At 43.0% G+C, this 16,816-nt stretch overlaps 1 protein-coding gene across 1 annotated transcript; it reads right to left on the bottom strand.

Annotated features, from left to right (window-relative positions):
- Nucleotides 1–1,746: 1,746 nt before the first annotated feature.
- Nucleotides 1,747–16,155, bottom strand: LOC128458859 (rho GDP-dissociation inhibitor 2). Its single transcript, XM_053443884.1, has 6 exons — nucleotides 15,929–16,155; nucleotides 8,272–8,445; nucleotides 8,107–8,190; nucleotides 3,208–3,284; nucleotides 2,346–2,409; nucleotides 1,747–2,075 (listed from the first exon to the last, which is right to left on the bottom strand). Exons 1-6 carry the CDS (start codon nucleotides 15,999–16,001, stop codon nucleotides 1,876–1,878), a joined length of 672 nt encoding a protein of 223 aa, XP_053299859.1. The 5' UTR covers nucleotides 16,002–16,155; the 3' UTR covers nucleotides 1,747–1,875.
- Between the last annotated feature and the right edge of the window lie 661 nt (nucleotides 16,156–16,816).

The following is a 16,816-nucleotide window of genomic DNA, read 5'->3' as shown; positions in this document are numbered from 1 at the left end:
TAAAAAGAGAGACTCAGGAGGGAGGACCAAATATTAAAATAAGATAGAAGATGGTTGAACCTCGTCCATTAATCGATCAACAGACCAATCAATAAAAACCCTATGGCATGTAATTAAACACATATAGAAACTTAATAAATACATAAGAAAAACACATAAAGTAACATTTCTGACGTCATTTTGATTCCTTATATTCTAAACCATGAGCTTTAAAACTCATATGACAAAACTGAGACAACTGTATTGACCTTCCTATGTGGGAGATTATCATTCTTACGTTTAGGAACAAAAACTACTTATTTCCAACATATTTTAAGTGGACTTATTGAAATGTATTTGTAGTGGATAATTGAGGTTTTGATATCCTGGATCTAGAAATTTGTGTATCACGTAATGCTACCTTAAAGTAACCGTGAAATACTGTGTCTCTGACTTAGATCAGGTTTTCCCACAGCCTCAAGACAACAACAGTCCTGACCTCACCTCATACATTTGCAATAGAAACATCGTGGGCGCTGATCAAGAAAACAACAACTGCATCGGTTTGAAACTTTAGCGACACTTGCATCACGCCTGGGTGCAGGATATGGGGCCCTTCACCTGAAGCAAGTCTTTTCAGGACTTATTGGGATAGTTCACTGAACGATACAAATTCACTCATCATCTGCTCACCACTACTCCGATAGAGGGAGTGTGTGACGTGTTTGAGTCCACAAACACTTTAGAAGTCTTAGGATTAGCCCAGGTGACCTCATCTTCAGACGTAATAAAACAACAGAAAAAACACAACATGTCTCCATACTGCTCATGTGGTGTCATCCAAGTGTCCACAAGACCTGACATTCATATGCGACTTAAAACGAGGTAATTTACAACAAGATTTTAGTCTAAATGTCCACTGATATCTTCCTTAGAGGTGCCTTCACGGACACCATCGTGTGGATATGTCTGCTAGCTTAGCCATATCCGGTAGTGGACTTTTAGGCTTAAAACATGTTGGAAATGACCTTGTTTCGAATCCAATATGAATGCCGGGGCTTGCGGACACTTTGATGACACCACACAAGCAGTATGGAGACATGTTATGTATTTCCTGTTGTTTTAGTACGTCTGAAGACAAGGTCGCCTGGGATAAAGTGTTTTGTGGACTTAAACACTTCATCCAATCCTCCATTGGCAGAGTGATGCAAAGATAATGAGTGAATTTAAATGTTTTGGTGAGCTATCCCTTAAATCATGTGTATATTGTTCTTCCTTTTGTGCCTTAACTGATTTCCTTTAATAACCTGCTGCTGTATGAACATATGGAAACATGCAGGGGCGTTTTAAGGGACCTGAGGGGACCCTACATAAAACCAAAATGGACCCTCTCGCTAAGAAACACATGACACATGATACAGTTTTCGTCTCCATCCGAACCTCTAAAATTACAAAGCTTTTGGCAGAAAGATAGAGGCAAGGGGCCTCGTGGGGGCCCTTGTTATGTACATACCCATTATAGTATTTAAGGGGGTTCTTGGGGTCCCCCTCTTATCTCGGGCCCCTGGATATATAACAGGAAGAGGAGGAAGGAGACTGAAAGTTAAACTGAAGGAAGACTCCTTCATGTGGTTAACTTTAAAATGCAGTTACAACCCCGGAGCTAATGGGAAGAGAAAGGGAGGACTCTCTCCTCTAAACGTCCCAGTTGCTCACAGATTTCATGAGACCTGCATCAAACAGACAGGGGAGAAAAAGTAGAAGAGGAGAACAGGGAGGAAGAGGCAGAGGTAGAGCCTCCAGTTTTGGGCGGTGTAATGAAAAGAGGGAGGTGAAGAGTAGGAGTTAGAGGAGGGAGGAGAGCAGTATCATCCTCCTCTCTCTCTCTCTCCCCATCTATTCGTTCCAGTCCTTTAGGATGTCCAGGTTCCACTCCCAGGACAAGAAGACGTTCTTGTCGTCGTCGATGAAGTGGGACTTGATCTGATAGTGGCCACGTGACATCAGGCCTTTGGGTGCTTCCTCAGCCGGGGTGAGATACTCGTACTCCCCTGTCTTCGGGCCGTAACTTCCCACCATGTACGTCACCTTGTCCACTGCAGGAAGATACAAAAGTGTCATTCTTAGAGGTCTGTTGACTATAGGTCCACATTTAATAAAACTGCTTCAGCTTCACTCACACTTTCTTGTTAAAGTCATATTCTTACTTGAAAAATAGGACTCAGACTCATGAGCAGGACATATTTGTAGGTATAAATGGGGACATTTAAGCATGTTAAACAGACAATATGATTAATGTTCTTATGTCTCCTTCTCAGTGTTGGGGTCATTTTCTATTTGGTCTTTTTTCATCTTTATGAATTTACCTTTTACTCCTTTTCTTGAGGTCACATGATGGTACCTCAAGCCAGCAACAATTTCTTGGTTCACCTGTAGACAGACAGACAGCTTCATTAAATATTTGCTAAGATCTCACGCAGTACAGGCAATTTAAAGTCCATTAGACGTTCAATAACCGCAGGTAGTAATGTATCTATCAACTGTTTTTAAATTACTTTTTAATTATAAATACCACAATTGTCTGCAAAACACAATGGTTATACAGTGAAGGCGTTTGTCCAGCAGGAGTCCTCAGAGCACAGCAGAGTAAGTCACCCTCTAAGCTGTTTGTTTATTCTCAGCACATCTAACATCAACCATCGGAACCAGGACAAGTGACAATGACCGGCTGGTGGGGCTACAAGAAAAGTCAGGGGATAACCAGAGTTCCTCCTCTGGGCACAATACAAAATTCAAATGGAAATCCAGATGATAGTTGTTGAGCCTGTTGATGGTGCTACACTGAGTCGGCTTCATCCTCTGGAAACAGTCTTTTTTTCAGTTCATGTCATACACTGTCGTCACCAGAGCCAAATCTTTGCTGTTCATAAAATGAAAAGTAACGAATTTATAACTTTAGAGATGATAATCCATCGTCAAACATGAGAAACTAACTCACTGACATCAAGTGACTTATTGCTTGTCGAGCTTTAACCTTTACTGGCACTCTACAATGGAACAGCGCTGAAAAGGCTCATTAAATATGATAATGGTCCAGTTTGATATCGTGGTTTGATTGAACAGGACACAGAGGCTTTCTCAGCATGGTCTCTCTTTGTTTATACACATCCTTCAATGTTTTAATGCATATGCTTTATTTAGCTCTGTGACCTCATCCATCCATCATACCTTAAAGTGAATCTTTAGTCTGTATCTCGCTCCTTCCTGCACAGAGAAGTTCTTCTCCTTCAGAGAGTTCAGGTCTCCTGCGAATACACAACAACAAAACAACAGTGAACACGTGGATAAAATGGCCCTAATGACATCATCTTTTACATTACCACTGCAGACACTTGCTTGAAAATGATTAATTATATGAAAAAATATATTGTAATAAGGTAAGAGCACCAATAAAACCAGAGATTGATTCTGGAGGTAAGGAATGAATATTCATCTTCAAATATTGGAAAGATTAGTTTCTATTTTTATTTGACATTTTCAGAAGCTTGTTGTTTGTTTCATTACATCTGAAACTCCCCAGGTGTCTCTGACATGTTGCATTCACACCAACATGAGATCATAGTGACCTTTGACAGCTGAAATCGATTAAGTTCATCTCTGAGAACAAATGACAACTTGTCAAAATTTTACAATATTATGTATAAGAGGCCAAACAAATCTTTTGTGAGGCCACCGTGACTTTGACCTTTGACCACCCGAATGTAATTAGTAACAGCGCGAGTCCAAGTGAATGTTCTCACCAAATTTGAAAGGATTTCCTGTGGGTAGTCCTAAGATATCATGTTCACAAGGTAGGAAAATATAGTTTGTGAGGTCACAGTGACAAGGATCTGTGACCTTTGACCCCTAAATTCCAAACAAATTCCCTGTAAGCATTCTTGAGACAAATACAGAACATGGCACGAAAGTCAGCTCAGTTAAATTGAATGCAGTAGCAAAAGTACTGCAAAACAAGAAATATCCTTCAACCTGGGGATTTTAATAATTTTCCTCTCGGCTCTATAAGATGAACAGTCACTTGAAGGTCTGATGTTTTCTGTGCAGCTCCGTCATAATACTGATGATTTAGTGTTACTGCTGAAACCCAAACACCGTCTCTGCACAACAACACTGCTGCTGCCGCGCTGAGGGGTTGAATGGGTTCATACTGAGGGGAAGAAGCATACCGAGCCATTGTTAAAAAAAATAAAAAATAAAAAACCCACACACAGCAATCGGAAAAGCATCCAGCACCTAATTACTTTATATCTCAATTTAAACTCGACCATCCGTCCTGAGTGCTTCCTAATGGACATGGAGAAAGAGGACGGACGAGATGAGGGCGAGATACGAGGGGTGAATACGCACAGGCAGCAGTGGAGGGAGCGAGGAAGGAGACAGGAAGAGAAAGGAAGTGACCTACAGATAATATCCACACACACACACTGAGTGCAGACAGCGCAGAACTCAGTTTGGTGTCACAGGTTTGATTCCCAATGGTGTAACCAATATTAAAAAGAGGAAGACAAGTCCCCATTATGTGACTGTGTAAACTGGTTTTAGGTCCCCTTAAACCAACATCCCGTTCTTCAGAATGATCGTCTTTCCATTCCTCCTTTTATGATACAAATTACACGAAACACGCTTACGGAGGCTGTGTTACAGAAATGATCCTCGACACGACACAGGTTTGATTCCCACTGGTGTAACCAATATTAAAAAGAAACATATATATACCAAATATGCATTTTTTGTGGCACATTTAGACATTTTAAAGCCTCCAACAAAGTGTATAGGCTCCATCACTTCTACTGTATACAACTCTCTTAACGTTTCACCCTTACTGAAAATAAAATATATTTCCCTCGTGATTTGACGTATATGTCACAGACTTAATAAAGCTGCTCCTCAACAGTTGACTTTTGGAGATTTATTTTTACTGCTCTGTATCTCTGTCGTATTTCTGTCAATCCGCCTCCTCACCTCTCCCCCCTCTGATTCCCCTCTGAGAGAGAGAGAGAAAGAGATGCCGACCTCCTCCTGGGAGCGTCGGACTGAGAAAAATAGGTCAGTGTGGAGAGCTGTCTACCTGTTCTCTTCTTCCACACACACACACACACACACACACACACACACACAGTCGTGTCTCCTTTTACTTATATTGATTTCCTAACTTACTCCATCCTTAACCGTAGTTACTACACTAACTAACCATAACCTACAATAAAGGTAAAACTCAACTTAAAAACATGTCTACACCTGAAAATGTATAATTTACATTACGGGGACTTGGTTTTTGTCACCACAAGGAAGACAAGTCCCCATTATGTGACTGTTTAAACAGGTTTCAGGTCCCCTTAAACCCACATCCCGTTCTGTGAGTGAGTAACTGTGCAGCACTACATGTAGCATGCTCAGCAAAACAACCGAGGCTGCATGAAAGTTTAACAAAGCCGGCATGGTTGCATTTAGGGCAGCGGAGCACTGAGAAGTCACAGACAAGGATATTGCTTTGTGTAGATTGGTCAGGCAGCAGGCCACAAAATACACAATACAGTTTATAATGCATCGTATATCATCGTGCAGGTCGGGTTGTGCTTAACGTTATAGTGTAGACATATTGTTGTATAGTGCGTCATTAACTGAGGCATATATGAGTTTGGATATTAGGGTCATTTCAGAGGTAAAACAGGACGGAGGTGGTAGTGGACACCTCCGTCATAATAAAAGTTTGATTTCCCCGCATAGAAATCACAGTTTACAGCACATTGTTGTGTAGTAAAATGTTACAATCCTCCTGAAACTTGATGTGAAACGTGTCCTTTAACCCAAACTAGGTCACAGCTCTTGCACGGCTGACCGACCACATTGGATTTCTATCTCTGGTCCGTCTTATTGCTGTATCCACTGAGACACTGAAATATATCACAACCTGTTTTTCTGCTGCCAGCTCAGTCTGATGAAAATCGTTTTTCATATTTCAGTGCATAAACATTCGGGCCATTGATCTAAACACAAGCCGCGGCGAGAGCTGGAATGACTGTCGGCTCTTCTGGAAGATTAATCTGAAAGCAAGGCAGCGGGCCTGCATTCACATGGAGATAAAGAAGGTAGGGATGTAGTGAATGATATCTAAGGCAGAAAGTAAGTGATGGATTAAGACGAGGAAAGCGAGGATCCTGTAAACAGACTGACTGAATCCTATTAATTCTCAGATATTTGGGTTTAGTCTCTTTCTTTATAAGTCAGGGGACCATTTGTATTGAATCTACCACCCTGAAGGATCATTATCCTATTCGGGTATAAGTTTCACTGTCTGAGCCCCGAACATTCTCCTGCTGCCTTCTTCAAATGTGACAGTCGAGAAAATGTTCCAGACCCAATTTTTCCAGACATTTCCCAGAGTTCATGTCCAGCTGTCCTGAGAGCCCGAGGTCTGACGTGCTGCAGACAGATCACATCAGATTCAGGACTGAGGAAGTTAAGGTCCAGACTCTGACCCAAATAACAACTCAGAGTTGAAAGCTGATAGGACAACGAGCATCTCCCTTCTCTTCTTCACTTAAACTCAAAGAGTGTAGAGCAGCGATAGTGCTGCTTCTCTCTGTCCACACACACACACACACACACACACACATGCACAGCAGCGAATGCCTGTCATCAATTTGGGCACCGTGCTGCACTGGTAACAGCCTATAGTGTATAATGAGATCGCTAATGCATTCAGCCACGGACAGAAAGTCCATTTCACATGGAGCCTGGTGCCGGCTTGGCTATCTGTGTGTAACGTGATACACCAGCAGAAAAGATTATTACACCGCTGCTTACGTTGTAGATTTATGATGGGAGACGCTTTTTCTCTTGCAGCACGAGCCTATTTCTCATTTTCTCTCTAATTCCACAGCGTGAACGGCATAATTCAAGTCAATTATTATTCGACCTGCGTGTTCCCCCTTGTGTCTGCGTGGGTTTTTTCTGCAGGTACCTCCAGCTTCCTCCCACAGTCCACAGACACGCAGACTAGATTAATTGGAGACTCTAAATTGACCATAAGTGTGAACATGAGCCTGAAAGGTCTTTATGTCCCATTCCCCGTGAACGCCATATCTCGAGACTTCCACAGAGGAATTTACTCAAATTTGGTACAAATATTAACTTGGAGTCGATGATCAACTGATTAGATTGGAGGTCAAAGGTCAGAGGTTTTCAAGGAGATTTTCCATTTGCCTCTCATTTCCTCTATAGCAGATAGCATCAAACCTGCGAAGGTACTTCTCAAATCTCTCTGTGCTTGAGATGGAGAAAAAGGTAAAGTACAAAGTCAGCATTGCCTGGTGGCCTTTCTTTATAGTCTTTGGAGTCTGTGATTGGTGGCTGATATATTTTGTGTGTGATAGGCAGGGAAATTAAAAGCAACTTCTGAATGCAGTGTAGTCAGGAACACACACACAGACACACACAGATGGATCTTTTCCTCAACTTTGTCCTCTGTGACATAATTTCTTGCAGCCCCGTGATTACAATGCACTGCGGATTCACACACGCACACAGACACACACACACAAACACACACACACACGCACACACACACACACACACACAACCCCACAGACACCTCACTCTCCTTCCCTGCCTGTCGCCTTCGCCTGCACCCGGGGGGAAAATGTCAATACTGCCCACTAAGCAAACATTTAGCTGTGTCTCCTCTCTCTAGCATGGACACACCCACTGCAGTCTTTCTGTACGCCAGCTGCAGCACAGTGGGGTGGGATGCCTTGCTCCAGAGCATATCAGTTACATGAGAGGACCAGAGCAGCATCGCACCACATCTGCAAGTGCCCAGGGTTTGGGTGGAGAGGTGAAGCAAGACAGAGAAGCAACAGAATAAACAAGAGACCAACAATCAATGAGTACCCAGGGGTTTAACTACTTAAATACATTAATAATACTAGCTATATCATCACATGAATATTGGGTATTCATGATTTGGACCATAACCATCATCGTTCATTGAGATCTCTCTTTTTATCCTGTGAGGTTTTATGATTCCTGTCTGCGACAGTGGCTGTGGGTGAATGTGCTGTGTACCTGTCAGGTCCATGGTGATGGGTCCAGGAGCCTGGTCACATAACAGGGTCATCCTGGTCACACAGACATTCGGCCCAGAGACGTCTGGAGAGAGAGAAAAACAAATATGGTTATTACAGATTTCAGATTCACGTGTTTCTTACTGTGTTGCTCACACACACAAACCTCCAGCAAGTGGTCCCTTCCCCAGCAGGGTCTGCTTGTACTTGACCAGACTCTCATCGTCCTTGTCCAGGTCCTGGATCTCCTGCAGGGTCTTCTGAGCCGGAGGATTATAGTTGAGGTTTCTCTCGTCCACTTCCTCCTCGATGGCTAAATCCTTCTTGTCCGCGACCAGACCTTCCAGAGAGGAAGAGAAGGAGGACGAGGAAAAGAGTGTCAACATGTCCCTGTTTTTACTATCTATTATAGGTGATCTCAATTCCCATTCACTAACATGGAGGAGACAGGGTTTATGACCTATACTGGATCCAGACAACAGGTGGCGATTGAGACTCTAGGGCTGTGTTTTTGGGGGAACAGTCATTTCGTCCATCTTTATATAAAGTCTATGAGAAGTTCTCTCTGTTGGGAACCAGTGACCATTAACCGTCAGCCACAGTGAGAGGAAAGTCATCCCACTGCATGTAAAGTGAAGAAAGCTGACCTCTGTCTCCCAGTAAGATGTGACATGTTCAGCAAAGCACATCAGAAGTAAATATTTAGCTCCAGTCATCCAGGGTTCTGATTTCATTATGGTCTTTGATTCAATATAGAGATTTGCAGACATCCCATCCTGTCTTCTGCAAGTTGAACAAAATTGCATCATAGAATCGAACCTCATCCGTAGGGAGTGAAAACACGCCGACTGTGAATCGTTAGGAAATAATAAAATCACTCTTTTCTAGGAATCGTTTTCCAGGACGTTTTCAGTGCTGATATACCTGAAGGGGCTTGTAACATATAAACTAAAGTGTCTGATTTAAAAGACTATGGTTATGACTTAATTATAACGACCTCTCTTACATGCACACAAACACACACACACACCTGCAGATGCACAGATGTTCTATTGTCGCTACTTTTACTTCTGTCTCCTGTAACTCTTGTATTTTACCTACCACCCATACAATTTATGATATTTCCTTTTATTTCATTGCATTTTATTTAGTGTTTTTGGCAAAAGCCTTTGTGAAAATGATTATTTATATTTATTATTCATTTAAACCTGAATCCCTTTTTTCTTGTGAATCATACGAACAAATGCTGTCTGAACACCAATAACACATAAACAAATACAAAACTTTATATCCTAAATATATAATAAAGCTGCAGTTATGTGTGATGTGCTCACTGATCAACTGACAAATCCTCAATGCATACCGCAAGACAACAGGAGACACACACACACACACACACACACACACACACACACTTTGTTGCAGACGTCTATTTACCGAGCAGTAACAGCCTCATGTAATAGCCTCGGCTTCTGTTTTTATTCTTCGTAATGAGACAGCTCGGTGCCCATCAGCGAAGATGTGTGTGTGTGTGTGTGTGTGGAGGTAATTGGATGACACAGAGAGTACACAAACACACATACACGCTCAAATGTATACACACAAACATGCCCACCGAAAGCATAAAGGCGTGTTTGATCCTGCAAACATCAAATATGTTAATGTGCCCCAATGCATGTCTCCACACAGACACACACAGACCCAAACACACAAGTACCCATGCACTCTTGTGTGTGTGTGCGTGTGTGTGTTTGTCACGGCACCCCACCCAGACTGCCTTCGCCTGTCACCATGGCAACCCTTTCAACTCCCCTCGCAGTGACATCACCTTCGATGTGAATCTGTTTTATACGACTGGAAATACACGGCGGAGCATTTACCTTCACTCGCAGCAAGAGAGAGCGATGGTACACCAGTTTTAATACATTCACACACGCACACAGACACACACACACACACACACACACACACACACACACGAACAAATCTGTATTCAACAGGAAGTTTCCCTTCTTACTGGTTATAATCCCTTAGTTCTAGTTTTATAATATGCAGTATCTTTTTACTGCAGGAACATTTTCTCATTTTCTAGATAAGGCCCTAACTCAACATAGTGTAATAAAGTTGGATTATCCCCGAGTGTGTGTTCCCTTCCCTTCAATATACCTCTGATTGGACAAAAAAATAGTCAAGACTTCTTCAATGTAATTGGATCTAGTTCCACTTTCAGTCTTTCCCTTCGACCCGATCACAACACTGAGACCATAATACTGCAGTAATGATTTTTTTAAATGCAAGTCATCAATGCAGACACTTGATATGGAGGAGTCCCACAAGGTTTGATTGTTGGGTCTCTGGTATTCAACATGTAGGCTCCAGATCTATAAGATACAGTCTTTGTGTTTCAATCAGCATTTTACCATCTTCAACAAAGTCTCATGTCCATGTGAGTTTTAAACTGACTCCCTCGTGCATTTCTTCATCTCAATAAGCAATGGTTTATCTCTTTCCTTCCTACACACACACACAAACATTAAACACTACAGTATGTAAAGAATGTATAGTATGTGACGTCATAAATGATTCAACCTTTTGCATTTACATATATCAAACTCTGTAGTACACCCCCACAGCAGTGTGCACGTGCCCACACACACAAACACACACACACACACACACACACACACACACACTCACACAATGTAAACGTGTTCCTGAGCTGCTATTAAAACCGGATTCCTCTCTCCCATGTGAGAGCGGCTCTCTGATCTCCAGTCTGCTGACCTGTCATGCAAATGCATCAATTAACATTTATTTGATAAGGCCGGGTTCGTTCCACAGAGAGACGCTATCTGGTACAACAGTAGTATTGGAATGTGGATTTTTCTGTTAAAGTTGTAGTGGCAAGCGCAGCAGAAATTTCTCCTTTGTTTTCACTGAGCTTAATTAGTGTGAACACGAGTTACAGTGACCCACTAACAATGAATCTGCTCTGAAGATCGATTCTTTTTCTGTGATTCGAAAAAGAAGGTAAATAAAAATCAAAGTTGCCATTTATGTCGGATTTTTATTATCGTGGAAGATTATCAGCTTTTTTTCACTGCTGGCTGAAACATGAAAAGTCGCTAAATCAAGTCTGAACATGCCGGGATGAAACGTCCATATTTTCTACAACTAAAAACAAGCTAACAGTGGCCGAGAGCCAGTAGCTGAAGTCCATGTATCTACATGTGTGTGTCTGATCTTGTGCGTGAACATAAGTGTGTGTGGCCCCCCCATCTGCGATGTGTATTAACTGGTGGATTTTTCTTTGACGCCCATAAACCGCTTCATTACCCCGGTAGATTCTCCAGCCATCTTCTGCACCATTACACTCGGGCCTGCGGTAAAATAAATCAGCGCGTTGAAAACATTTATTTACCTTTTAAAGGTTTTACTACAAGGAAGAGTGAGAAGGAGCGTGTGTGCAACTGGGAGAGACACTTGTCACCACCAAAAGAAACTTGCTCTATTACTGGGTTAATATTTATTATTGATGTGGATTCGGAGGCGTCTCAAGTACGAAAACCTGATAATCACATAATTATGGATTCATTTATCTTCATGTTGCTTTTGCTCCATTAAATACAAAGTGATTTATCTTCTTTGTCTGTATACAAAAACCCGCTTCACATTTCTGCATCAGACTTGAATCTATCATCTGCTACGTTTTAAAGCTGTTGCCAGATCAAACTGCTTGGAGGATCAGCAGCGTGCGGAGATGCATGTTCCACGAGAATCAGACTCAGCGCTCATCTGCTCACATTTACAGCTAAACCCACACGTTAAGTGAAAATCAACAAGGCCGTCTGTTTGGCAGGGGAGCTGTGGCTTCAGGGGAGGAAGGAGAACACACACACACACACACACACACACACACGCACACACAACGAACAGTTTCTTCTCTTGGTTTTTTCTTGACACACATCTTTCACTAATGCCATTTAATCAATTGTTGCCGAATCAGTTGAGAAAATCGAAAACCACATCTTGGGAAAAATATGAAGAACAAATGTATACAAACGTCAATTTGCTTTTTAAATATTTAGAGTTATGCATCACAGGTGACTTCCTGCCGTCTCTGCTGGTTACCTGGCAACTGCAAATGGTCCCAGGAATTGAGGTTTTCACACAAACACATTTGAACTTGTTGCTTCTTGGTTGATATCGTCTGACGGCGCCGAGTCAGCGGTTTCCACCAGTTTCCCTTTATACTGTGACGAGCAGTGAAGCTTTATATTTAACTGACAAATGAAAGAGGGGTTTAGATGTTCTCATCATGTCCTCCCACGTCGGTGATTTTGGTTATTTAAACAATAAATGCTGCTTGAGATGATGCATTGTAATCTTACTCAGTTTCATTGGGACTTGACTTAACTGCTCAAAGTGAAGCTGCTCTGCTTCTGTCTCAGCGATCTTCCTCCTAATCACTTCCTGTCTCTGCCTCCTCGTTCCTTAACCCACATACTGTTCACTCTGTCAGGATATCACTCTGTCACTGTGTGTGTGTTTGTGTGTGGGTGTGTGTGTGTGTGTGTGTGTGTGTGTGTGTGTGTGTGATCCAAGCCATGATTTGCTGTACTTTTGTATAGTCCTCTGAGGCCTGCTGTCACTGCTGTGTTCTTTAATCCTATAACAAGACCTCTGGGATACTGAAACACACACACACACACACACACATACACACACACACACACACACACACAAACACACATATGCACACACACACACACATATGCACACACACACACACACAGGGCTACACAGCTATCCTTATAAGGACTTTGCATTAATTGTCTACAACCTAACAACTTACTTTTACCCTCTAACCTTAACCAGGACCTCGGAAATTATGTTCTGCCTCATTAGGACTGGGATTTGGTCCCATGAGGTCTACTGGTCCAAGGTCAGTTTGAATGCTTTAAAGCGTAGTAGAAAGCATTTGTATAATAAAGGGAAGCAGGAAAGGAGGAATGGTCAAAGTCGCCATTTGTGCCACAACACGACAAGAATCGATCTGAGACTCACAACAACAACAAGAACAGACAAGTCGTCTAAATCTAAATGTCCATGTTGTCCTGTTTGATGAAAGGTCTCGATGACGAAGCAGTGATGAGTCCGGTGATGTCACCTCGTGCTCATCACCGACACTGCAGCTTCTGTTTATATTTAGCGGATTGGTCTTCTGCAGACATGACACCACGTAACATCCGATAAGCTTTGACCGGTAGTCGTCAATACTATTTGACGATGGCTGATAAACTCTGAGGTTGAACTCTCCTGTCTGATCTGGCTTTTCTCTGATTTGTACTTGTATTTCATTTTGTCAAGCACCTTGTAAAAGAGGCGCTATACAAATAAAGTGTATTATTATTACCTTTGAAACCTTTTCAATGGTTTACCACAAAGTAGAACAACACGTTAACGGGAAAAATATGGAAATTCAATGTGTCAGAGGTGGAATTACAACTTGTAGCTGCTGATATATTGTTCTACCTTTGCAGAGCCTTGGTTTCAGACTGTTTACCATATCCATTTTTAACTCTGTACTTCTATAGAGCAACTTAACATCTCCATAGACGTACATACAAATGAATTCAGAATCCTCACATCACCAAGCTGCTGCATCGAAGGTGACTTTGACCTAAAGCTCAGGGCCAAAGTGTCCCGGGTACAAACATTATGGATTTTCTCACAGATTTTGGGGAACTAATAGCATTAATGCTAACTAATGAGAGTCAATCAGCCTCAATAACAAAAGGTTATTGTGCATGTAAATGAGTGTTTCAGTGTGTGGGGGTTAGTGGTAAGTCTGCACACACACACACACACACAAACACACAAACACACACCCACACGCACACACACACACACACACACACACACACACGGACACACACACACAGCCTGGATGAGACAGCAGATTGTCTAATTGACTGACTTGATTGGTCTCGTATTTGTCAGCTCAACCTCACTTGTCGTCACTCGGGACAGAAAGAGAGGAAATGGGGGGGGGGGGGGGGGGGGACTGACATATCGAGGGTCACGTTATTTAATCCGACAGTGGGAGCAGGGACAGAGGGAGGTTTAAGATAAAAGTGAGGAGAAGAGGAAGAGGAGGATGAGGAGACTGAGGGGCCGTCCACTGGAAACGGAAGAACGGGGGAGAAGGTAGAAGGGAGGGATGGATGAGGACAAAAAGAAGTGAAATGAGGATAGAGAGAGAGAAAGGAGGAGGAAGGAAAAAGAGCAAGATTTCAATTAGCCTATTTCAACGCTGGCTGCTCGCCGCCTGCACTGGTGTTTTCTGATTGACGGCTCATGAGGAGTGTTCTGCCACATGGGCCTCACCCTCCGAGCTTAACACACACACACACACACACGCACACACACACACAGACACACATTCAAACACACACAGACACACATGCACGGCGCTCTCTTTGTTGTCGATCACAACATTTCCCTTTGTTTCCTTTTATTTAACCCCTCTATCGTCCTCTGCTCCTCTTCCTCATCTTCCACCTCCCTTCTTCTTCTTCTCCTCCTCCTCAGCCTCCCACTTCCTCAGAACCTCTTAAGCTCCGTGGCCCTTCCCTCGCTTTATCATTTCGCTCGCTACTCTTGCCACTTATCCTCCACTCAGTCACCTCCCACGTTCCTATATCAAAAATCTCCTCCTCCTCGTTTTTCAAAATTAAATCCAAGTCGAGAGTTTTTCACAAGATTTGATGAGTCACATCCACAAAACAACTGCCCAGGAAGTTCCATTCAATATCTCAAATCCAGTTTTTACATTTATCCAGCACTATCTCAAATGATAACATGTTGGTGTGATTTTAGAGATGATTCCATCAGGGTGGCATCAAGGCTGCAGGTCAGAAATATTTCCCCAAACAATTGAATCTGGTTTTGTGTAAATCAAAGCAGCAGCACAAGGATCAGTGTTTCATGATTCAAGTAAAAACTGCAGGTTGAAATTCATTGAGGAGATGGAATAGATCACTCATGGATATTCTTAGATCTCACATATTACACTTTACACTTCTCCATCTCTCTGTGTTTCCATCTTTTTCTTTTGTCAAATAACACTTCACTCATTTTCTCTTTTTTGCATCCATCTCCCTCCGTCTTTTTTTATCTCACAAAACACAGACTTGTGAGGGGAAACCCCACCATCTGTAACTATTCCGAAATACTGCAGTGTAGTGATCACGCACAGATACACACACACAGACACACACAGACACACACACAGAGAGAGAGAAGCTGACTGACACTGCAAATTTATTACTGTTGTAAATACAAAAGCAATAAAATACGGTTAAAAGTAGCAGCAGGCGTTGGTGACACCCTCTGACTCCTGCATAAGCTGTGTCATCACACTAACACACACACTTTTGTGTGTATTTATGAATCTATATGTTGGCAGAAACATAATTATGAAAGCAACACACAAGCTCACGCACACACTCACATAAACACACACACACACACACACACACACACACACACACACACACACACACACACACAAGATAGTTTAGCATGTGATCAATAGCTATTGATCAGAAACCTTTGGTGTGTCTTGCCAGCGCCTCATGTTAGACATAAAAATGTCCACACCCACCAGGATAAAGACATATGACACAGAAACAGACACACACACACACACACACACACACACACACACACACACACACACACACACACACACACAAACACACACAGATGAACACCCTTTGACTAAACACACACATGATTTACATTTCACATCACCTCACCTCTGTAGCACATAGTCAGCCACAGCAGCTCCAGCATCTGACCCCCAAACTCACACACATCCACTCCCAGCATGGTGCCTCTCAGTGGGGCTGCGGATGAACCAGAAGGGACCAGGGAACCTCCACAGGTAGCAAGCAACAAAGTACCAGAGCCGTGAGGAATCAGATATTAGAGCATCCACAAAAAAAAAAGTCTCAGAGCTGGACAGAACCGGGGTCAGACGAGCATCCCCACCCCAGAGGAAAGGAAAAACTGTGGTTGTAGGGGTTGAGGGGGTTTGAGGAGAAGGAGTGGTGTGAGAGAGAGAGAGAGAGAGAGAGAGAGAGAGAGAGAGAGAGAGAGAGAGAGGCAGAGGTGGAGAGGCAGGGAGGGGATCCTTGGGTGTGGATGAGATGAGGATTTGTGTGAGGCAGAGAGAGAGAGAGAGAGAGAGAGGAGGGAGGGCGAGGAGAAAGGAGCAGACAGGAGAGGCAGCCGGCTTCCTGCACTTCCTCCTCCTCGTCTTCTTCTTCTTCTCTTTCTGTTGAGTGCAGCTCAGTGATAAGGGAAATAAAAATGCAAAGGCTTTAAAAAGGCTTTTTTCTGAATGCAGGAGGGGATTCTGGGAGCTGACGGTGGTAGGCAGACGCTGGCATGGCTGCAGCAGCGTGTCTGTATGTGTGTGTCTGTATGTGTGTGTGTGTGTGTGTGTGTGTATGTGTATTAGTGTGTTGTACTCAGATGCTGGCTATCGATTCGCAGACGAGCAGTGAACCCCCCCCACCCACCACCACCACCCTGCATCCCTCCCTCCCCCCTCCGCCTCATGTCATCAGCCCAGAGACTGCAATGAGCTCATCCTTTACCGCCCCCCCCTCTCTCCCCTCCTCTCTCTCTCTCTACTCCCC

Source organism: Pleuronectes platessa, chromosome 16 (genome assembly GCF_947347685.1).
Source record: "Pleuronectes platessa chromosome 16, fPlePla1.1, whole genome shotgun sequence".
Classification (NCBI taxonomy): Eukaryota; Metazoa; Chordata; class Actinopteri; order Pleuronectiformes; family Pleuronectidae; genus Pleuronectes; species Pleuronectes platessa.
The sequence above is the reverse complement of the archived record's forward strand: the minus strand, read 5'-3'. Positions and strand labels throughout refer to the sequence as shown.